At 39.7% G+C, this 23,717-nt stretch overlaps 1 protein-coding gene across 3 annotated transcripts in view; it reads left to right on the top strand.

Moving 5' to 3' along the window:
- The window catches only part of TMEM131L (transmembrane 131 like), an 83,634-nt gene that overhangs the window by 41,386 nt on the left and 18,531 nt on the right, over positions 1-23,717 (top strand). For 2 of the 3 annotated variants that reach the window (XM_086464712.1, XM_086464711.1), the window contains exons 8-22: positions 5,326-5,403; positions 7,227-7,380; positions 9,638-9,696; positions 10,064-10,172; positions 11,136-11,241; positions 11,886-12,039; positions 12,717-12,887; positions 13,187-13,256; positions 15,503-15,620; positions 16,372-16,510; positions 17,484-17,593; positions 19,234-19,306; positions 21,440-21,582; positions 22,203-22,345; positions 22,694-22,880. In XM_086464712.1, coding sequence (XP_086320838.1) covers positions 5,326-5,403; positions 7,227-7,380; positions 9,638-9,696; positions 10,064-10,172; positions 11,136-11,241; positions 11,886-12,039; positions 12,717-12,887; positions 13,187-13,256; positions 15,503-15,620; positions 16,372-16,510; positions 17,484-17,593; positions 19,234-19,306; positions 21,440-21,582; positions 22,203-22,345; positions 22,694-22,880 — 1,814 coding nt within the window. Of the gene's footprint in view, positions 1-5,325; positions 5,404-6,839; positions 6,936-7,226; positions 7,381-9,637; positions 9,697-10,063; positions 10,173-11,135; positions 11,242-11,885; positions 12,040-12,716; positions 12,888-13,186; positions 13,257-15,502; positions 15,621-16,371; positions 16,511-17,483; positions 17,594-19,233; positions 19,307-21,439; positions 21,583-22,202; positions 22,346-22,693; positions 22,881-23,717 lie in introns of those variants that run through there. The other variant, XM_086464713.1, reaches the window with a different exon arrangement.

Genomic DNA, 23,717 nt, shown 5'->3' with positions numbered 1-23,717 from the left:
CCAATCTCTTTTGTGTAATCACACAGGTGTGCTTGCTTGTGGGCATACGCAGACTCTTGTGAAGGAACCAAAATCTTCAGGTTTTGTAATTTGGGGTGCTAGAGGTAGAACTGAGAAGGTTTTTTTTTGGATGCTGTTCATGACATGTCTCTCTGCATCTTCACATATAGCTTGATGAGTTGTTGTCAGGTACTGTCTGAAGCATAGATGCAGACTCTGCTGCTTCATGGTTCTCTCTGAATTCCTGAGTAGAGAAGTTTTGGGGAGCATTTGACATTTTCCTTACTGTATAGTGAGGAACATTTTCCTATGCTTTATTTCTCTAGAGTACAAGCTTGAGGTCATGTTTGGCAGTGCAGTATGGTGCCACCTGGCACCAGACTTGTTGCAGGACATGAGTTGTGAGAGACTGTTGACTCAGTTCTCCTAGCTGTGGGTGTAATTTTCCTGTGCTGGGCTATAATTGAGGAATTACTCTTCAGTTCACTGAATGTTACCAGTTTGGACAAAAATGCTACAGCAGTGGGATGGGCCCCATAGCTGTTGAGGGTGGTGGCCAAGATCTAAATACTGAAGAGGAACTAATGGCTCGAGCTTGGGTTCCTTGTAGAATAATGTTGCTCTACAGATAGCTGTCTCTCCAGAAGTGCCTCCTTCCATTTACCCTACTAATACCAGAGTATTAGATCCCATAAAAACTGGTTTGATTCTATCTTGTCCAGTTTTAGGCTCAGAAGCTGGGGAAGGAAGAGAGGTGTGTGCGGTTTGAGTGAGTGATGACACATGTGCAAACTTAAGGATACATAACTATTAAACATACAATGGAGATTTGTAGTGGAAAAGCATTTGAAACAAACTAGTTATACTCACTTAACTGTGCACATTTGCTTTCCCCTGTTTAACTGAAGTAAAGTACCAGCGTAAGTTCAGGGGACTGTAAGCCTCATTTACAAGCCTCTAGTCATTCTTGGTATGAATGAGTTGTAACCTTGGGTGGCAATGTCTAGATCAATATGCTAAAGGTATCCTTACCTCTGAAGTCTACTGATACTGCTTGGAAACCTGTGAGAAATCTTACAAGGTGCTGCATGGTGTGTGTCTATTTTTTGCCTCTATTGTCTCCTCTTTTAAAGGTGTTTGTGTTTAAGCTGTTTGGTAATACTGACATCCATGGTCATCAAGGCCAGAAGCGTAATGTCATTTAGTCCCATCATGTGCTTCTCAGAGCTGCTGGAGGCATTGTTACCATAACCCCAAATACTTGTTCTTGGTGGTTGGACACCTACACCTGACTTGCAATCTGAAATGCGTTGTTTAAGCTTATATTTGTTTAAGATATGTATTTAGTTTATATAACCCCTCCTGCTCTTGATGCTGATACCCAAAAGCATTTGAGGATGGCATCGCACCTTTCAGCTTTTGGTTTGCCAAGCTGAACGGTCCATGCTCTGTAGTATCTTCTTCAGTGACAGGCTGTCCATTTCTTAACCAAATTGACAATCCCTTTCTGCAGCTTCTCCAATTTGTAAAACTTTCTTTTGAAGGTGAATGTCCAGAACTGTACATAAGGATTTGAATGAAATTCTGCCTCTGCGGAATATTTATGTTGGAAATATGATACATCCCTGGGGATTATAGATGAAAGTTTACCTCTACAATAGGATTTCCATTGGAAATACAATATGTGACAGGTTTGCGTTTGCATTTTTTGTGGAAAATGAACAACCGTTGATTTTGTGGGGTTTTTTATCCTTTAATAGGCATAGGTACGCAGGCTTTTCTTTTTTCTCCAGCGTTCCCCCAGGGTTTTTTAGCAGAAACTTATGTGATTAATAAGAAAAGGAAAAGAAAGACAAAGTTGCCTTTTGTACTCTTGAATTTCACCCTCCTTCTGCTACACTTTTCAAAGTTTCAGCTTTTGAAGGGCTCAGAATCGGCGTGCTCTGGCTGTGGTCCTGGATCCCAGGATTTCTGGGCTCACTTGGTGGGAGGAAAGAAGAACCATGTCCAACACTGTAAATTCATAGTACGTCTACGTGGCCATTCAGCGGTGGCTAGTTACCACTAAGCTGTAACAGATGGTGGAGCCCATATAGGTCATCTTTGTTTATCCAGCTTCTGGATGTAGTCTTTGCTCCAGTTGTCTGTTCTTTGGGATCGTTTAATATTTGGATGGCACTAATGGAGCAGCTACATCACTGCCTCATTGTGTTCAAAATACTGTACAAAGACACTGGAAATGTCAGTGGAGGAGTGACCTGAAGGGCCAGTGTCTTTGTAGGAGACAGGCATTGCTTTGCTGACTTCCCAGGGGAGTTTGGATTTTATGAACCAGCGACATGGGAAATACTACAAGTCCTGGCAGGAACCCAAGTCTCCTTAAGCTATGTTTTGTGCTGGTGGACAGAGGATCAGAGAAGAAAATGTGTGCGACTGTTGTGTTTGGGTGTGGAGAAAGAAGGTAGTAGAATGGTAGCATTTCGTTGGTGTGTCATCCTGATAACTGCCTGCAAAAAACTGATGAAACTCTGCTGAATCATTATTACAGGGACAGTTTATTAACACTATCCAGAGTGGAAATAGTTCTATAGCGCCAGGATGGAAACTTTGAAGTATCAGCCTGCAGGGAGAAGGGAAGGCTTGTTCGGTGTTTGTACTTTTGTATACTGTAGACAGACTCCAGAAGTGGTTTGGACTCTACAGTCCTGATAATGATGCAGGAATATCTCTGAGAAAATCTTGTGTAGAGCTGTGTTTGATTGACAGGGCAACTAAGTCAGAATAAGGAATTCTTCCCTTAAAAGTGACCTCTGGTCTGTGGTTGCTTGGAGGTTGTTGAGCTGGCCTATGCCAGCCGTCGTGTTGGTGCTCTCTTTTGATGGATGAATTACTCTAAGTAATTGCCTACTGTACTTTTCCTCAGCAAGAATCCTACACCTTCACCAGGAGACCCGGGCTCCTTGCAGATCAGATGGTTCAGGCTTTTAGGGGTGTTTTTTTGAGAGAAGCCTCTGTTTCTTTAAAATTTGAATGTAAGAACTTGGCAAAACTGGTAAGAATTTCTTTCACGTGGCTTCTATCAGACTTCTCTATTCAGGACTTGTGGGTGCTGACTGTGTGCGTACATGCAACTATGTATGCATGCGTACCTAATACAAAAGGGAGGCACCAGCTAATGAAGCGGCAGTGGTTGTACTGCTTTGCAGCGCTCTTTCTAACTTTTGCCCTTGTGCCATGCCTCTCCTTTTCAGTTCGCCTCTGGTGCAAACATATGCTGCTGTGATTCGTAGGCAGTGATACTTACAGGGTAGGTGGAGTGTTTTTGCACTGCTGGGACATGTGGACATGGTCCTGGGTTTGTCTTCCTGGAAACTCTGCTTCTGACTGTGTTCTTCTCAGATGCTTTGTCTTCTCTGTATGGTTAACGCAGCCGTCCTACCAGTGTTGTAAGATAGTGGGCATGACAGTTATGTGTCTGTTGTCTGCCTTAGATAAATGGAAACCCTTTTGCTTTTCTGAAGATAGCTTCACAAAAAGAAATAAAAAATTCTCGCAGAAAACAGATCAACATCAAATACACCCCAATAACATTTTTTCCCCCTCTGTGCATGTTACATTAGCAGCTTCAATTTTAAGGTGGCAGCAGGGTCCCATGTGGACCTATGCCAGGTCAAGAAGTTAAAAAAAAAAAAAGTTGGAGAAGTACGATATAGCTGATTTTTTTTTTTTTTTAATAGCAGTGTGGGGTCTTAAACTACTTTAAACTACAGTAGCATTGAATAAGGACTAACAACTCCTTATTTGGGACCGTGAAAGCAATAGTGTTCTCTCAAGAACCACTGAGAAGGGAAGTCTAAGTATCAAGGTTTATCTGACCAGAAAAGTAACCCCCAAAATTGCTCTTTATATCATCTTACTGCCTCATTAAAACTCCACTAGCAGCATGGCCGTGAGAGGTTAGTAAGTGGTGCAAGTTTTTGAGTCAAACGGGGTTTTTTACTGTTCTCAAAATTTGATGAGGACAAAAGCTTTTGTTAAAAAAAGAAAGGAGGTGGCAGGGATTTGCCTTCCCAGGAGAGCTGCACTGGGGACAGGATTGGGTCGCTGCTAAGGACCTTTGCAGAGGTTATGACGCCCTCTTGTGTGAAGCCCCAGTCATGTTGGTATGAAATGTCCTTGAATTGGGAACACAGAATGTATATTGGCTTCCTTTTGGCTGTGCTTTTATAAAACTGGACCCCATGAAATGCAATGCGTGTGGTTAAATCTACTCTCTGCTCAGATGCACCATGCCCATTTCTGCCTGTCCCAGGGAAAATAGGGTGCTGGATACTTTAAAAACTTTTCTTCACAGTTTCCTTTTTCAGAGTCAAATTATTGAAATTTTTTAAAGTCAGTTGCATTGCTACCTTCAGAAACTTGAACCTGCAGATATCCCCCTCAGATATTTAGTTCAGTATCGCAAGAGAAACTAGCAGGAGTTCCACATCAGTCTGAAAATCACCAGGTAATTTTGCTGTAATTAAAGCACTGATAGTGTGACTCGTCTGTCATTCTGAATATTTTATTATTATTAGTTTAGAATCCAGATATGCTGACTGAGCAGTTTGTGCAAGTAATTTGGCAGTCCAGATTTCCAGACAGCTTTCATGAACTGCTTGGCTCTCTCGGCACTGTTGCCTCATTAGCTTTTTAAGTGCTTTATAAGCTGGCACAATAAATATCCCTTTTGCCTTTTGCCTTTTGCCTTTTGCCTTTTGCCTTTTGCCTTTTGCCTTTTGCCTTTTGCCTTTTGCCTTTTGCCTTTTGCCTTTTGCCTTTTGCCTTTTGCCTTTTGCCTTTTTTTCCCTTTATAAAAAGGCAAAACAAGTATCTGTCCATTTTAGCATGAAGCCGTGTCCAAGAAACATTATGTTCTTGGTCTAGCAACTGTACTTCAGTATCCAATCAGCAAAGAAAATAGACAGAAAACAAAGAAAGAAGCTTTTCTATTATACAAAAAAGGCTGTGTGGAGTACAGTTTATTGACATATGAAAGTTTGTAAGGGTTGCTTATGTCGATGCTGTATAAATATTTATAATCATGTATAATAATAGTTTGATAAGTAAGTAGATATTGATGGAATTCTTGAGAATTGGAGATTGATTGCTGGCCCACTGTACAGAGTAATTGTATTTATTTTAAAAAAATTCCTTATGTTGCTGTGTCATACATATGCGGAAACAGTCCTGTTATCTATAAATTGTGGTCTGTGAATCGGATTTATATGATAATGTCTTTTGAAGCAACGTGCTTGATGTTTTCTTCACTTTTCTTTCTTACAGGCAGAAACTGCAAATGCCAGTCTCTTACGTGTTCACCTTGAATGCAGTTTACCTAATGATGTGTATCAGCAAGTTAAGGTATGTTTTATTATCATTTTATGTCTATTTAAGTCTTCTTATTTTCCAGCGCTCTTGAAGTTTTAGCAACAATGCAATTTCCAATGTTTCAGTTTAAAGGGGAAGAGTGCTTTTAGCTATGCTTTTATAAAACCGTACCCTGTGATAAAAATTAGATGTCACACATCACACTATAACCTTTAGGAGAGGGGAAATGGAAAAAGACACCAAACACACCCCCAGAAAAAACAAGACCAACCCAAAAAGCTAAGCGTTTTAATGTGTAGATGTTGTATTATTTAACATGGGGTACAAAAGTAGTTACATTCCTGTAATTTCCGTTCTCCAGAAACATTTCAGAAGTTTTTGATTCACACTGACAAGAGATGAATGAGCTGAGAGGCTGAAGTCTGGGCTGTCTGGGCCGTGTGCTTAAGAGGCATTGAAGGTGGCCTTGCTGTCAGGTAGAGCTGAGGAGGAGCAAGCTTGTTAGCACCCTCCAGAAGCTCTGAGCGTTCAGGACAGTGCCATCCGAACCTCCACTTCCCCTCTCTCCTCAAATGTCCTTACACAGTAAATGAGTGTTGGTTCACAGCAATGCTGGTACTCGATGGGGTATTTTGTTAGCTCAGATATATAGGCCTGCACTCTGGTCTGCGGCACCTTTCTTTCAAGTGTGACGAGGCTCAGGCTCCATAGCTGTTTTTTCTGTGCATTGCCATCATGGTGATCCTGTGCTGTTTACTCCCGTGTTTGATCCTTGCGTTGCATTGGTGAGTAAGGCTAGGCTTCAGATGCCCCTGCGCGTTGGAGATTGTGCATAGCGCGGCTGCCCCACTCTTCGGTGCGCGCTTCCCAAGGGCACACCGTCCCTGTGCTCCAGTCTCCACAGTGGCCTCCTCTTCTGCTCCTGGCAGCCATTTCCAGTGGTGAGGGTTTCTTTGATGCTGTGTGAGTGGAGAATTGGCATCCCATTCCCGGAGATGCTTCTCCAGTCCTGCTGTACCTCCTTGCGGCGCTTCAGGTTAGCCGAAGGTGTTTTGCTGCCGCTTCATGAGAGCATGTGCCAGGTGTGGAGGTTTCTTCTCCTCCTGAGGAAATTAGTCCTCTTGGTAGGGCACTGGAGCCTGAGTTTAGCAACCTTCGTGGTGGGATGCAGGACAAATTTATGTTACTCACTGTTGATTGTCTAGTTTTGTTTTGCTTTGTTGGCTTTAATTTTTTGTGAAATGGTGTCTGTGTCTTTGTAGTTGCTAAGACTCTGAACAGCAGCCACTACTTTGAGAAGGCAATAAGATCCTATTTGTAATTATCTGAAGTATTCTAGACAGACAGTGTATTCTATTAAGAAATGTACATGTATGTTTGTTTTTTTAAAATTACTTCAGTGAGAAATGGAGACAAAAAACACAGGATTTGGAAAAATTAACTATAAACAGACCAGTGAACATGAACTGTCTTCCTACCATTAAGACACATGCATCAGTCTGTTTATGGCAGATTTTGTTGAAGGCAGAGGATTTAACAAAGGAAACTGTTTTGCAGTCCCTGAGGTGAGACTGACTAAGACAGTTTATAAATTTGCATTCTTTCAAGGTTCAGTGTCCTTTTTAGTTGTTTTTTGTATTTGTTTTTGCTGTGCTGTCTGTACCTGCACTGTCTTTGGTTTCTGCTGAGATTTTAGCAGAGGTCCTAATTACTCATGTTTTGCCAGCAGTTTGGTGCTACAAACCTTGTCTATTAGATAATACCTTTGATTAACTTCTCAAGCTACCTTACTGTAATGATTTTTTTCCGTTCCCTCCCCCACTGCACACACATCATATCCCCTTGTCTTGTTCTAGAGTTGCTGTTTCATGTCGAATGACCCAGTGCTGCTAGAAATGAGCTTAATGGTAAGAATGGAAAACGCCCAACAAGATTTTGTGGAACACAGACAATACTTACTGGAGAATCTTTTTGTAGTTTATGTAGCAATGGAAAAAATGAAGACCTCAGGTAAGTCCTAAGTATGACTGTTAATTATAATAGAAATGGTTTTATACATGTTGTAATTTGACATGCTAAATTGAATCAAATTTAGTGAGAGATAAATTTTGCGAGTAAGGGAAAACAAATCAGTTTAGTTTGACACAGCTTGTCAGCTGCTTTGTTTAGCACAGAGTTACTGTAAGCACAGTCCTGTTTATAAAGATAACAATCATAAAGTTGTAGACTACGTGTGTTTCATTCTTCAGTTTCCCTATCCTTATGCATCTGCTTAAGTATCATGGAAAGATGTCGTGGCCCTTCTATTTCTACAACTGCATTTCTGGTTTTCCATTAATTAAATTAACCATAATAGGACTATGAAGTCAGAGTGGTTTGTACAATACTAGGGATAGCGGCCATTGTGGAAAGTAGGGTAATGAGGTAATACAGATGTGGACAGATGTGGACATCATTTGTTCTTGTAAGCTAGAATTCCACAGGCAAAACAATCAGCTCCTTGCAATTTGTTTATGCTGCATTTATTGGGTGAACAAATCCTCTAAATCCAGAAGATTTTGAATTATTTATAGAGATTTGCTGTCTGTGTGAATATCTTTTTTATTTTAGACATTTCTGACAGTTTTACTTTCTCATTGAAGAAGGAACTGCTAAAGAATTGAGATTAAAACAATATTTTTAACATGCTAGTAAAAAAAGAACATGATCTTTTTGTCTTTTGAGAAGTTCTGTTCAAGATCTAGTCACAAAACAGTATATGCTGTTCCCCCTGTGCCTGTTCTGTGATGTGATATTTACACAGAGCTGAAGCTGAAACACCTTCTGTAAACCTACTTTCCCTGCCGGTGAGATGCCAGTGCTTTGTTCTGTGGAGTTGTGGACATACGTTTATTCTGATGCTGGTAGAGAATGGTTCACATCTGTACTCGCTGTTAACACGTTTCGATGGTTAAATTACTAGAAGTATGCTTTTAAGGCTGTTTTCTATAAAATATAATGCAATTACAAGTCCTCAGTGTGGTAGAGGTTGGTCATATAAGCCCTTTGGACTTGCTGTCAGTGTTAAGTTCTATGTGTTGCTCCACGAGTACCAGTGGTGGCTTTACCATATCAAACAGCAATGCTTGCTTGCCCTCCGCTTGTGTAATTAAATGAGAGATGTGGTCTTGAGGGAAAGATGTAACAAAAGGACTACAGTGCTGTGTTAGTCTCCATGTACAGCACGTGTTAGCACCTAGAGTGAGACAGCAGGTAGGCAAGGTCTGCACAGGGGATCTAGCCAGCTGGAAAGGTTGAAGAGGAGTGTGTGCTTTAAACCGCTGTGGGTGTGTGGAGCATCTGCTCACTCAGAATCAACATCTTGAACCCTCTTTTGGAAGCTGACACCTGTAGTCTTGCTTTCAAGCAGCTGAGCAGAGCACACTCACTGTTAGAAACTGTGCCTGGTGAATTGGGAGAATGTCCTTTTATGTCAGCCTGCATCTACAGCTGTAATTCAAGTATAAGCAAGGGCAAGAACTCGGGTCATCTTTGGAAGATGGTATAAAGTAATCTTTACTGTCCTGCTGCTCTTCTTTTGATCTGCTACATCTTCTAGTGTCCTGTGGATGGGAACAGAGCTTTGCCAGTGATACAGGGTGGTTACCCACTATAGCTGTACCGCCTTATCGGCAGGTGAAAGCTGTACCCATCTCGTGTTGCTGTAGTCAATAGGTTACTACCCTATCAGGTGAGAGGACTAATTCCTGTTTCAAGCCCAAAAGATGTTAAGCACTGAATCCAGCTTCACATTGTCTCCTGAGAATGATTGCTGTTCAAATTAGGAGAGTCAGGATCTTACGTAGCTGTGCACATAGACAGAACAGTTTTTGCTGGACTCTCTCATGCTATTGATAGGTTGGCCCTTAGACTTAGAGAGTTAAGGCGGCAGCAGCCATTCTTCTTTCCTTCAGCTGTGCCTTCTGTTCCCCTGCCCATAGGAAACAGGGGTGTTGTGGTCCGTCTTGGATTTAGGAGATAATGAAGGAAGATTCCCTGTTGATGCTTGCCTTCGTGTTTGTGGCCAAAAACTTTGTTGAGTGGATTTTTACTCCTTTATGAAACGGTTGCCAGCTCAAGATGTGAATAGTTCCTATTTTTTACAAGGGTAGTTGTCACACAAATACTTTAAAATTTAAATTAGAACTGTATCTCGTATGAGTATCCGAAAAAGCAAGAGTACTTCCGTCCTTGGTGAACTTACCTCAGTGTTCATTCTTTTGGACAGGTGATTCTTCAGTAGATGTGTATGTCATGCATTCTGGCAACAGCCTTGTGCATATACAGGTAATTGTGGGCTTCATAAAGTTGTATTTTAGTGTGTTGAATTTGGTTGGGGAATTAATAACGCGGTGGCTTACTCTCTAATAGCAGGTTGGTTTTGCTGGTGGCAAATGGCACACTTCTGTATTTTTAAAATGTGCCCAAACATCTAATAGGTCTTCTAGATGATGAGTTGTAGTTCAGTGGTGGATTTTTTTTTTTTAAGACATGAGAGCTGTTAACTTGAATAAAAATTCATGGGTTGATTTAGAAGATGTGAGAAAAGGGCAGATAGTGGTTTGCAAATTTTACAAGAAGATACACTGATACAGGAGCTACAATAATAATGATAGTACTGCTACAAGGGTCATTGTGTCTTGTCTTCGTGCAGGAAATACGGCAGTTGTCACAAAAAGACACGTCACCTGTGGAGTTTGAGCCAGTACTGCTATCTTCATCATCTACTAACTTTACAAAAGTTGCATCTCTTTCTTGTAAAGGTACAGGATACATATGCTTACAGATAATATGATTAAACAGGATTTGATTATAAAAGGGTGGCTTTTTCAGCAGATAGAGACCCTGAAAGATCTCAAAATCAACTTATCTGGACTTTTTTGAGGAGGAGGGTGAATTCTTTCTGCTAATTGTTTCCACCATTTTTGTATATATGTGCTTCCTCTTATGCCAGTCGAAGGCTCTGAGATATACATATTTCAAAAAGGGGAAGAAAACATTTGCTAAAATGTTAGCTGATTTTACAGTAAGCGTAATTATTGAATATGCTTTTTCAACATCCTTTTGTAATTTGTGGTTATTTTTCTGTTTCCAATATATTTTCTAAAAGGCTATTGTGCTTGGGTGGTCATTTTCTGTGACATTTCTTGGCAGGATCATTGAGGAGGCTTGCCTGAGACCAGGCGTGTTTGTGGAAGAGCAAAGATTTAACATTTAAGCATTCCTGACTCCAGTCTGTTTCCTATTCTGACCACTAGACTGCAGTACATAGACTTTAAACATTTATGAAACAGGCTGCTTTCATAATGACGTTGTGACTAGTTTTTCCTAGCAAAAAAGGGGCAAATAAGAAAGAAGGGACTATATGTTAAGTGATTGTTTTTTTCAGAACAATTTTTCATTTATTAAAAGGAGGCAGTGTGCACTGATAAGTAAGAATGCTGTGCCAGTGATGTGGTTAAAATTGGTCAGATTGCTCTTTGCAGCCTTGTTGTGTGTGTGTTTTTTGAAAGTGTGTGGCATTCCTAAATTATTCTTAAAGCAAGGTTTGGAACCTTTGAAAATTAGGACATAAGCAATTAGATGCTTTGCTCCCATGTGTGAGAATTGAACCAGCAAATGTTCCCCTGTGTAGTGTCCGTCCAAGTCCTCACATGAAAATCATTGTGGGTGTACTTTCATTCTGGCTGATGCTGTATTCTCCTATATATCTGTTCTTTGCCCAGCTGCATCCTGTGACAGTGGAAGTCCTTATGCTGACAAGAAGAAGAAGAATCTATTGGAAGGCACTACAACACTAAAAGCCTGTCTTTCCTGCCCTGTGATGGAAGGGTAGGTTGACAGTGGATTTTTGTTTGTTTGTTAATGTTCACTGATATTGTAAGAAGAATATTGTACCCGGCTTTAAGAGCTGAAGTTAGCTTGCTTTGTCACTGAACAATTCCAAGGACAGTGAAGAGGCTTCTTCCTATTGTTGCTGTGTCATTTGGCAAAACAGACCTGTGACATTTCAAGCAATAGTTCTATATTTTATTCAGGAAGAATTTCAGAACCCGGTGAAAAGATATGCCTTAGTGCCTTAGCAGCTCATATCATATAAATGTTGCTTATAGTCTGTGATAAATTTCCACCATCCTTGTTAATCCAACACAGAAGCACGATAGTTACAGAAAAAATGTGAAGGCTTTTGCCTATTTCATCCAAACTGCCATATCACAAAGCAGTAGGCAATGTTGTACTATAGCATAGCAAGAGGGTAGAGAGATTACTTGCCTGCCTCTTTTACATTGTTCTTGTAAATTTTTACTCTGCTATTGTAAGTATTCCAAAGGAAATAATTTTGTACTTTCTCCTTAGACCCTTAAAAGAGCCTCATTATGCAAGAATACTAGGTTACCTTCTCTTGTGTGGATCACTTAATGTGTGATCAAGGACAATTGCAGATGTATTTATTTTTCTTCTGTATTTACTTACAGGTATTTTGACATAGATCCATCTGCAGCATTGTTTCATATAGAACCACATCATAATACTTCAGGATTTTGGTCCATATGGTTTACAAACAATTTTGACTTCAGCATTGAACTGAATGAAGTCTTCATGGCCGGAGAAACGAAGAACATTTTAAAGGTAAGCTTTATTTCTGTTTCGTGCAATGTTTTGTCTTTCATTTAAGGACATGGTCCTTTGACATACAAAATAGATTCTTTTGAGAATCTATTCTGTATCTTTTAGAGAAGAACTCTGTGTTCTCAGAGCTGGTTGAAATCAGTTAAAAATAAAGGTATATATACGCTTGTATCTGTTAGGTCCTGAAGACCTTACCCTTTCAATAGGCATTATTCATGGTCCGGCTTGGTTTGGTATTGTTTTATTAGCAACTATTCTTTTGAGTTGCAGCTACAGATGCATCAAATTATAGACCATTGCTCTGTTCTCATAATTGTTGCGGTGTTTGTGCTCTATAGGATTCAGCGTTTCTTCATAGGCTGTAATGGAAGTCTTTAGTACATAGATGAGCTTTGAAGTTTAGAAGACGAAGCCAATAATTTACTTGCACAGTTGCTTGATTCAAACCAGACAAATCTGGTTTATGAACAAGCACATGATGTGGGCATCTAATTGGCTTTTCGTGTGTTTAGATAGGAGATTTACATATGTGCACTGTATGGATCAGTTATGGGCACATATGTGTGTGTAATAACAGCAAACACACGAAGGAAGAGAAAGTTTACATTCTTGAAGGCTCTGCTTGCACCAGAAATACTGTACCAATTTTAATTCAGTTGTCGTTTGATTCTTTCTAGATTCTGAACTTTGCTGAACCTTTGACTCTACCTCCAGGCTGCTGGAATGTATTTTCTTTGAAGCTCAGTGTGAAAGACACTGTAATAAATGTGCTTTCTAGTATTTGTTTGGCCACAAATGTGGGAGTGATGTTTGAAATACCTCTGCAGATATATTCGACTGTGTCCAAGGTATTGTATTCAGTTACGTTGAATTATTATTACACAGTGCAAACCAAACTGCAGCAGCCTCTTTCTTAGCCTGGAAATCTGTCCCTTAGTCCTGAAAGAAAAACCCAGTACCAGATCACTCTGTGAAACCATTCTGTAGTTTGAGAAGTTAAGCCCCCAAAGTTGAACAGCGATGGAATTAGTTCTCTAGGCAGCCTTAATTCTCTTCTTTGACTTGTCCAAATTATGCACTGAGAAAATGGAGTTTGTCCTGTTGTTTTGTCATATGGTCAGTTGTAGTTTTTGTTTTGTTTTCACAGCAGGGAGATCTTCATTTTGAAGCGATTGCACACTGCGATATTCAGTGTTACTTGGGAAAGTCTGATACAGGTAGGCTCATCTAGGTTTTTTGCAGGCATCTGAGGGTAGTTTTATTGTAGAAAATTCATTTTATGTAGCTGGACTTGTAATGCGAATATTGAGATTGTTCATACAAGTACTTAGTTTTATTTCTTTTAAAACCATCCACTTTTCTGGGAGTATATAAATGGCTTTGAGTAACCTGTACTGAGTACACTGCAGTATTTCAGACTTCTAGTTCCGTAGCACATGCTAAGCTATGTTCTGACTGAAACATTTTTTTTGAGCTTAATATTTAAGACTCTCCTGTAAGTTACTTGTCATTGGCTGTGTACTGCTCCTTGCTTTCTTCATGTGCATGTTGAGGTAGAATGATAAAGCTGTCAGCTAGCTCAAAGTGGTTAGAAAATGTGCAAAATCTGGGTCCTGATCTCGAGAATTAAACAAAAACAAAACAAAATAAAAAACAAATGTTGACCAGTATCCTGCCTTTAGGCAGAGTAAAATTTGAAAGCCTTCTCTTTATCTGTTTCTCAAAGTAATAATTTCACAGATCTCTGCAAAAGACCATTTATCTTTTATCAGGCTTATAAAACAGCATCCTTAATGCTGTATCACGTGAAACAGAACAAAGGGGTCTCATTTATTCTGGAACTAAGGACTCCATCTCTAGATGTTGTAATGCTGGGAGCGGTTTTGAGTACCTGGCTGGCATTTACGAAAATACAGTGTTAGGTATTACATGGACATGATACTGCCAAAAGAACGTTGAATCTGATGAAAGCTGGTTCAGAATAGTGTTGTGTTTTTTTAATCTGTTCAGGAAGGAATTTCAGTAGGCAGCTGGATATCATAGGCTTTAAATGTTTGAGAGCTCTCCTGAGTGTGTTTTCAAGATGATGCTTTCCTAAGATGTAGTTTTGTATGAGGATATAAGGAAGGCAATAGTAGTCAGTCAGGTGTAAAAAGGATTGAGGTGACATGGCAACACGAGGCTTGAAGAATTACTGGTCCATATGCACACTTAGGTGCTTATTTGTTGTGGTTTAGGCCCACCCAGCTGGCAACTAAACGCCACACGGCTGCTTGCTCACTCCTTCCCTCCACCTGCCTGCTGTGGGATGGGGAGGAGAAAACATAACAAAAGGCTCCAGGGTGGAGATAAAGACAGGGAGGGCTCACTCAACAGTTATGGTCATGGGCAAAAAAAAAACCCCAGACTTGACTTGGGGAAACAACATCAATTTAATTTACACACCACCACCACCAATTTACCAATCAGATCAGAGCAGGATAATGAGTAAAACAACCACATCTTAAAAACACCTTCCCCCGACCCCTCCTTTCTTCCCAGGCTCAACTCTGCTCCCGATTTCTTTACCTCATCCCCCCCACAGTGGGGTAGGGAATGGGGTTTGCAATCAGTTCCTTACGCATTGTTTCTGCCACTCCTTTGTCCTCAGGGGGAGGACACACAGTCTTCCCCTGCAAGACAGTCCTCCATGAACTTCTCCGATGTGAGTCATTCCCATGGTGCTGCAGCACTCCACAAACTGCTCCAGCACAGGTCCCTCCCGTGGGCTGCAGCCCTCCCAGCGACGGGCTGCTCCGGTGCGGGCTGCCTCGGAGTCATGGCCTTCTTTGGGCACAGTCACCTGCTCCGGTGTGAGATCCTCCAGGGGCTGCAGATGGGCATCTGCTTCACCGTTAACCTTCACAGGCTGCAGGGGTCAACCTGGGTCTAACTTTTTAAAAAGCACTAATCTCTAGACTGATGTAAAGCCTTGCAATTTTGTCCTAAGAAGAATGTGAGAAAATTATCAGCACCTCAAAAAGAGAAGCTAAAATGAAAACACCATTTCTGCCAAACTGTGAGATTTGTGCTGTGATATTATAATTATGTACAACTATATAGAGAATAGTATATGATCTTGATACTTTATTGGCATCAATGGAGAGTTCTGTGTGAAGACTACTGATAACATAATGACTTTTCAATGGCATCCATTAGAAATAGCAACAGTAAAAAGGGCTTACTAGAAGATACAAAGCCTGTGCAATACCCATACTCTCGTTTGCCTGTAGAATTACTGTGGTTTTGCAGATATATTTCTTTAAGCAAATCAGATCTGGACAATAATGTATATAGCCTCACATATGCTTGCTTTGAAGGGAAAAAGTGAGTTGCCTTTTTTATCTTTGTGTCAGGACCCTTTGCAGATACTGATTACTCGTGTTTAGAAGTAGTTTGATGGAAAAATCTGTTATCGTTTTAGCAAATCTGCTTTGGCAGAAGAGTCTCTCTCTGGACCGTTCTGCCTGGGATGTGGATTCTGAGCTTGCGAGTGAACTTTACGAAAGATGGCAAAAAATAAGACGTGGGGAAGCCTGCAGGTCTGTACAGAATCTGTTGAGGTTCTTAATTCAAGCCAGTACAGTGTTGTAAGAAAGAATATTTCTATTCTGAAGCATTCTTAATTAGAACAAACATTTTTGACCTTCCTGTGCTTAAGTTAGTTATCTTGATGCACCTGGAGTTTCAGAGCACCCCAGACACCCCCAGCTTCCATTTCAAGGCACTGCTAGCCATAAGTGTAAATGTTTCAGATGTCCAAGCTTTAGAATGTAAATAGTGTTCTGACTATAGTAACCCCACCTCAGCTACCCACTGTGAAAGCAGCCAAAGCATGTTTTACCAGATCATTTATGAAGTGGCACGAGTCCTTCATCAACAGGTCAGACCAGTCTTTTCAGGGGCTTTGAATACCTTTGAAGGTTTTTAGTCCCTGGCCTAATTAATGCTGCATACTGGGGGCATTGGAAGGAAGCAGTCACTATGACAGAGCAGTTCTTGTAGAGATGGTGTATCTGTGACATCAGCCCCTTTCCAGAATAAGGAGGTAGAGCTGTGAAAACCACAGTTGTGTTGCAGGTGGAAAAGTGGAGACTGAAGGGGTGCACATGAGTTACACTGACTCTCTTCTAATAGGTTACAGCTTTGTGGGCTTTATTTTGTGAGGAACGTTTTCAAGGAAAGATTAGTTGATGTAATTATAGTCCTGGCAAATAGTAATTTTTTTTTGTTCTTTGTTTGAAAGAAAAAATAAAAGAAAATTAACAAAGCTTTCTGGTTTTGCCAATAAAGCAGGAGAAGTTTAGGATCAGCTCGCTTTATTCACCAGAAGAAGCCTGAAGAGGAGTCCTTTGCCTTTTTCTTGCCACGGTTGACTACAGAGCCTGGCCTTACGCTCAACTTCAGTGCCACAGCAGTTAAAAGTAGTATGGTAAGGATGGTGGTGGTCGCCCTTTTTCTGAGTTCATTTATGTTTAGCTTGCGGTTAATATTTGGTGATGCTTAGCATTTTCATACTGCTTGTAGATCAGTGTTTTGAAGTCTAATTTAAGACAACAGATTTGTATCTTCGTGGCTCTTTGATAAGTTCTGTAGCTACCTAGTTGTAATATTCTAATATAACAAGAGGAGTAAAGCAGCGTAGGTCTTAACTAACAATTGTTCGTGGTTGTTAAAGCTTTCCTTGCATCATTATATAAATTACGTGCTTGTGGTAAAATAACTGAACAAGGGACTGGGGATAGTATGTACTGTCATTAATGATCCATCTGGTTATGGGATGGCCTTCCTCATCCCACTGCCTTACCTAACAGAAGTGTGTAAAACATTTGCGAGAGATACGACACTTATGAGATCAGCAGGGCAATGTATCTTCCAACCACCCTGACGGTTGTTTCTTTCTCATTTATCAGATTTGAGTCACTACTAACCTAGCCTGGGCCAGAACCAGACATATGGAGATAGTTTTCATGTGCACATATTGTGAACTGCCTTAATATTCCATTTGTGCTATTTAATTGCAGTCATTATAGTAACGTGTATAACTTGCTTGCACTCAGACTTCTGTAAGAAAGGGTGGCACCTCACTAACTTCACCTTCTGTGGAGGCCTGCATAAATCAAAATCTAAATGAAAGGGTTGTTTGGGGGGTGGGGGAGGTCTGTATTTTTTTGCATGTGCAGTTCTTCATGTACTCTTGGCTGTTTTTGCAAATGGTGGCGTTGTGGTGACATGTCGTGGTCTTCCATGCATTTCTGTGCACATATAACTATATTGCATTAAGACAGAGGCCAGGTTGAAGCCCCTTGAAAATGCAGGTTGTATTACCAGTGCTGAATTATTTTACTTCCCAGTTCTCAAGTATGTAGTTTTTAACTTTTTCTTTTCCCATCCAAACTATTTAGGTGAAATATTTCGTACTAAGAAACCCGTCATCCTTCCCAGTTACGTTGCAGCTTTTGCCTCTTTCTTACTACCCTGATCCCCAAGCTTCACTGAGTCTGCTCAACAAATGGTAATAACTATCTCAGGATACTGTTTTCCCTTTTAAAAGATCAATTTGCCATGCGTTATGATTGTTGCTTATTGTTTGTTTAATTTTTCAAAGTGTAACGTAGGTGGGGACAATGTTCTGACCCATTTTGGAAGATACAATCATGTTCAGAGCAGCTCCATGTATGATGTGTAACTTTGTAATGTACCTAATCATTGATAAAACTAAATTGAGCATATTTTTAGCGAGTTTATGTCTGCCAGCTGTAAACTGTAATTGGTCATCTTTTAAGGTCTGAGGTTTAGTGCAAGCTTAAGCAAACTGCCAAGGTGAGGGGAGCAACTTACAGAATTTGGGATGTGCGTCTCCCTGCAAGGCTGATTGGGAGGTATACAGATCTGTGGAGTGGTTGGTGAGGAGGAAGGTAACTGAACCTTCCCACCAGAAAAAAAGGTTTTTTCTTAGGTAAAAACCTGGTTGAAGAAGAGGAAACAGGAGCTGGGAAGAAAAATCCAGGTCAAGAGCCAGGAATCCCACCATAAATGTTTAGGGCCAGCTAAGCAAATATTTCTATGTTGTTTTGAACTTTCTGGTTTAGAACTGAGAAGATCTAATGAGAAATCTACATAAGAGTTAGATGAACAGTATAAAGGGTCATGGTAAGGTGTGCTGAAGTTCACCAAAAATAAGCCCTGGCTGTCACACCTTTGAAAAACTGTGTAGTTGGTAGGACTGTTGTAGTGCTCTGTTGGAGCCAGTGGGACTACTTTCGTGCTTAAGTTGCTTATTTAGGGTCCAAATCACTGTGTAATTGCTTCCTTAACCTCATTTCTTTACATATATATGTGCACACGCATATATATGTGTGTGTACATATATGCGCATGTGCATATATGCGTGTATACATATATGTGCACGTTAATGACTGCATCTGTTTGCATAGTAAGTACCATTCCCACATAGTGGTTTGAAATGAACATTCTCTGTGTTCGCACACTTTTGTTTCTGCAAAAAGCTTTACCAGAAATCACGTCCACCAACTGGTTCTTTTTAAGCTGATGTCATAGAAAGTTGTGACAAGTGAATTTCCAATTCAGTGTCTGGAGGTCTGTTAGTCCTCTATAATCCAGATTTCACCTATTGATTTTCTTATGTGTGTTCTTAGTACCTTAATGTCAAATGTTATCAATCAAATAATTGACTGCTGTAAGTGAATTTGATTTGCAAACTATGTGAAAGAAAATAGGAATTTATTCCAAGCAAATCATAAGCAGAAAGAGGGATATTTGATTAAATTAATGAGATTTGATAATGATTATTTCTTAGCAGTTATGTGGGCAGAAAAAGCTTTGGAACATTTGTTTTTGTGTGGCTTAGAAATTGTATTTCTTGATTGTGATCTTTTGCAGTATTGTATGCTGAGCGATCTAAAATGCCCAACCATTTGTCTGTTTTCCAAATGTGTGGAATCCACATAAAACTGATTTGTGGTGTATTCTGTTAAAATGCAGACCCGTGTTTCCCCCGTATGTCACATCTGCCAAAATACAATTGTAAAAGTATTCTTTATTTAAGAATAAATGCCAGCATGTAAAAATAAGTCAATGTAGTTCTGACAGACTAGGTTTGATGTGCTTAATTTTTTGTTTTGGTTTATTTAGGTTCAACATAAACATGCAAGCTGTTAATTTCACAACCACTGAATTCAGGCTCGTGGATGAATGTTCTCACAGGGTAAGATGGCTAATTTTGATAGAAGTGGTCTGCACACTAGAAAAAGCTTTTTCCAGCTACACTATATACGAGTTGTTCCCAAGTGCTATTTAAAGCAGTTTAATAGTGTTTTCTTGGTTCTCTGCAGGCTTCTATCTTTGCAATTAATTTTTTTTCAAAGTTTGAGTATGTTTTGAAAACAACTTTAGGGAGGGAGTGTGTGCATGCCTGCATGCGTACGTGTACGTGTTGAAGAGGCCACTATTTACATTCTGTGTTAGGACTTATATTAGCCTCAGGTTGACCATGAAGCATCAGACTTTTGAGTCAGTGATGTCAGAAGCTAGGTGATTATCTTTTCAGTAGAGGGAAATACTGTCCGGTAGTTCAAGGGAGAAGGCTGGATTTCTACACTTCACCTCAGTCTCATTGCAACTCCCGGATTCAGGTTGGAATGTCATGGCTCCCTTTGGTTCCCATTGCCTCATTTTTAGTACGAGTGTGATAACACTTGACTGTGTCACACCAGTGCTGAGCTGTGATTGTACCCTGAGGTGTTGTGTCATGGATGGCAGAAATAGAGCAGATGCCTTATCAGGGATATTGCCATATTCTGATAACCAGAGTACTGTCCAGGGTACCTGGAGAATTTCTCCTTCTAGTGTGTGCAAAAGCCTGGAATTGATGTATTTTCCTTGCTGTTTGGGCATGCTGCAGCCACATCTGTAATGTCCTATGTAGATACACATTTCTGCCCATATGCTTTAAGACTTTAATGAAAGATTAGTACCTTATAAAAAGAAAATACTATGTTTGCTACACTAATCAAAGCTGACCTTTCCTTTCTGGCAACAGTTGTAAGAGTTGTAAAAGAGAGGAGACAGCAGTTCATAAATCCTAGCCTGTAGGCACGTGCTGAAAAAGAGGTGGTTCCACTAGTACAGAGGCAGAACTGAGTTTTCACACAGTGCTGTACACCATACTCTTGACCAAATGGACAAATAGTAATAAATATTTACATCAGTGTGTGCAATACCTGTTTTTAATTAGAGACTTGAAAAACTAGGGGGAATGTGCATGGTTAGATAGGTATTCAGCATGTATGAGATGGATCTTGGCTTCCTAACCGAATCACTAATTGTTAATGTTTACGTTTTTGAATTTGTCATCATTTTCCTGGTCGCTGTCGCGTTCTGTACACGTGTAATGAATTGTTAAGCTCACATTTGAGTGCATGCCAGTCTTTGTTTGTAGGGAGTGACAGGGTGAAGTTTGCAAATGCCATATGTGGCTTGCTTTTAATAAATGTTGACTGTTAAATGCAGGTTCTGAAACCTTTTTTTGTTTTTTTCATAAAATAGACTAAGAATAAAAACATTTTGGACTGGAAAAGATCAGAAAAGCCATTAGTACAATGTCCATTGAATTGAAAAACAACTAAGCAAGAGCCTGTTTTGTAATGTTTATGGTTGTTTTGACTGCTATAGGTGTCTGGTCACCTCTTTCTAAGAGGAGACACCCAGTTCTGGAATAGAAGGTTTTAGGGCTATTTTTATTTTTTCAAATGTAAAAAGAATAAGCAGCAGTATTTAAAAAAAAAAAAAATCAACCCCAAAAATTTACATTATTTCCAGACTCATTGAACTTCTGGTAGTTCTGGTCTTCAATTAATATGGTAGGGAGTTCACTTTGGCTTGTTTCCAGTGACTCAAATGATCAACATATTTGCCAGCAGTACCTTTCTCACTTGAATCAAGTTGCAAGTTTTATGCTGAGGGTATAATGGTTGCCACATTTCCCTGTGCAATCAGTATACTGTCAGTTCTTATTGTGTAGTGAAGTGTTTCAGGATTCCTTGAATATGAAAGACACTATATAATTTCTTTTCCATCTGAGCAAATAAAAGCTGCTTTAAAAAATGAAGTAATACATTCCTCATAATAATAAGAGCAGTAATATGAACTTTTGCTCAAATAAATAATCTTATCTGATGTCTTATGTTGTCGAATTGAAAGACTTTTGTATAACAAGTTAGTTATTGCACCTTGCCAAAAATATCTTATATGGTGCTAAGTAAAGATGTAGTTCTCTCTTTGGTAAGATCTTTAAACTCACATGTTTTCTGTGAATAAAAAGTGCATTTTTGTTTAACAGAATGCACATCAAGAGGATCTCATCAACAAGAAATGCGGTTCTGAGCTGCTTTGGTTAAGTTTACAGCCACTGGAAACCAGAGAAGTTGGTGTAATTTTTACACCAGTTGACTACAAAAGAGTAGCTTCCCTTATTTTAATCAGGTACGCCAAGTGTCAGTTGTAAGTGAGAGTCAAACAACTCAATGTACAAATGAATTTGCCAAATCTTGGAGCAAAGACGAACAGTCAAAAAAGTCAGAATACAAAAAAGTCAGTTTAATAAAAATTGCTTAAAGGGTCTTTGTGCCTTACATCTCAGTCATTAAAAAACTGAGCCTTTTTCCTTGACAGAGGGTTATAAAATGCCTATGAATGTCCTAAGGCAATTTTAAGTTGAGAGCAACACATTGGGTGGCTTTGCTGTTCTAAATTTAACTCCATATGATAGGATTTAAGTATCCAGTGAGTCTGATGTGCAGCCATGCATTGGTTATCTCTAGAGGAAAAAAGAGTTTATGGAGAAGCAACCATTTTTACTGGGTGGCACTGTTGTTGTCCTGTGGTAGTGATCACAAAGCTTGTTCCTTCGCTGTGTGAAATTCACTGGTGACTGGTTCTGGAGTGATTGTCTCTGTATTTAGGGGAAACCTATCCAGGTGTAGACAGTGATTCTGTTACTGAAACGCTGTTGTATTAGGTTGGTACTCAGATACCAAAGCCATGATTTTGCAAACTTCATTTGTGTTTTAGTGGCTGATTGCTTGATTTTTGCATTGTGGCAGAAACAACTTGACTGTTCTGGATGTGGTCAACGTAGAAGGCTTTGGAGCCAAAGAATTACTTAAAGTAGGGGGAAGACTACCTGGTGCAGGAGGATCCCTTCGATTCAAGGTGCCAGAAGCTACACTAATGGACTGCAGACGACGTGAGTAAGAAGAAACAGGTCTCTGATTTTGTAGCTGGCTGTGTAACTGTGTATAGTGGTGCTGATACTATGATACGGTATGGTAATGTTAAGTAAACAGAATGCTGAAATATAAAAAGCTGAAGAGCTTCATCATGAGAGGTGTAGATTCCATTTTCTCAAAACGTGGACTGAGGATAGTTACAAATTCTAGAAATACACTACTGCAAAACAGTCTGTATTAAAATGTTGGTCACTTCTGAATTTTGTATTAGATTGAAAGTAAAAATAGCAATATCTTTATAAACAGAAGAAAATAACTTATAAGCACTGTAAAATAATTACTTTTTTTTTTTTTTCCCCTTTAAGAACTGAAAGACAGCAAGCAGATTCTATCCATTACGAAGAACTTCAAAGTAGAGAATATTGGGCCTCTTCCTATAACAATTTCATCAATGAAAATCAATGGTTACAGTTGCCAAGGATATGGATTTGAAGTGTTAGACTGTCGGGAATTTTTCCTGGCTCAGAACTCATCACGAGAGATCAGCATTGTGTAAGCACTGCCAAATTTGCTGACAAATTAACTTAAGTGGAAATTTGAAATAATTAATTTCAGTAACAGACACTCCAATAGCACACCCACACCCAAAATTTGGTGAGCTTTGAATATAAATTTCATAAGCATTTCCCCTTTTTAGTAAGGGTAATACAAATAAATTGATAATATAATAATATTTATTTGTGAAACTCAGTTATTTTTAAAAAGCAGCATAGATGCTTTTATAAGTGCATTATGAAGTAATAAATTAAAGCAAAAGAGTTGTCACAATAAAAGAGTTAAGAAATGCCTTGCTTTTTTTGAAATATGATTGTTATTCTCTAGCTTGTTCCAAGCAGCCTGACGACAATGTAGTTATGTTTTCCTAACTTTTCACGTAGTCTCAAACTGATTCTGTTCAAAATCCTGTTGAGTGAAAGTCATGACTTATGTAAACATATGGCAGAGTTAATACTACTGTGTTACAGTTACTGTGGTTTCATATACCAGTTTCACCTCTACTGATTGGAAATGTATCTCCTTCCCTGGAGATATTCAAAACCCACCTGGATCAGATCCTGTGCAACCCGCTGTAGGCGAACCTGCTTTAGCAGGGGGCTTGGACTGGATGATCTCCAGAGGTCCCTTCCCACCCCTACCATGTGATTCTGTGGAAGGCAAGTCATACCTTCTAGCAGTACCCATGGCAGTCAAATACAGTAGTGGTATGGGTCATATAAGTGGAAGAAGAGGCAAATCTGATGTTTTCTCCTCCTTTCCCAGTCTTTCCAGCCTTGTTCTAGACTTACTTTAGTACCTGGCCCTTTCTGAAGTAATGCTGCCTGTATGCTT

The sequence above is a fragment of the Leptosomus discolor genome, chromosome 4 (assembly GCF_034619465.1).
Source record: "Leptosomus discolor isolate bLepDis1 chromosome 4, bLepDis1.hap2, whole genome shotgun sequence".
Taxonomy (NCBI): Eukaryota; Metazoa; Chordata; class Aves; order Leptosomiformes; family Leptosomidae; genus Leptosomus; species Leptosomus discolor.
The sequence above is the reverse complement of the archived record's forward strand: the minus strand, read 5'-3'. Positions and strand labels throughout refer to the sequence as shown.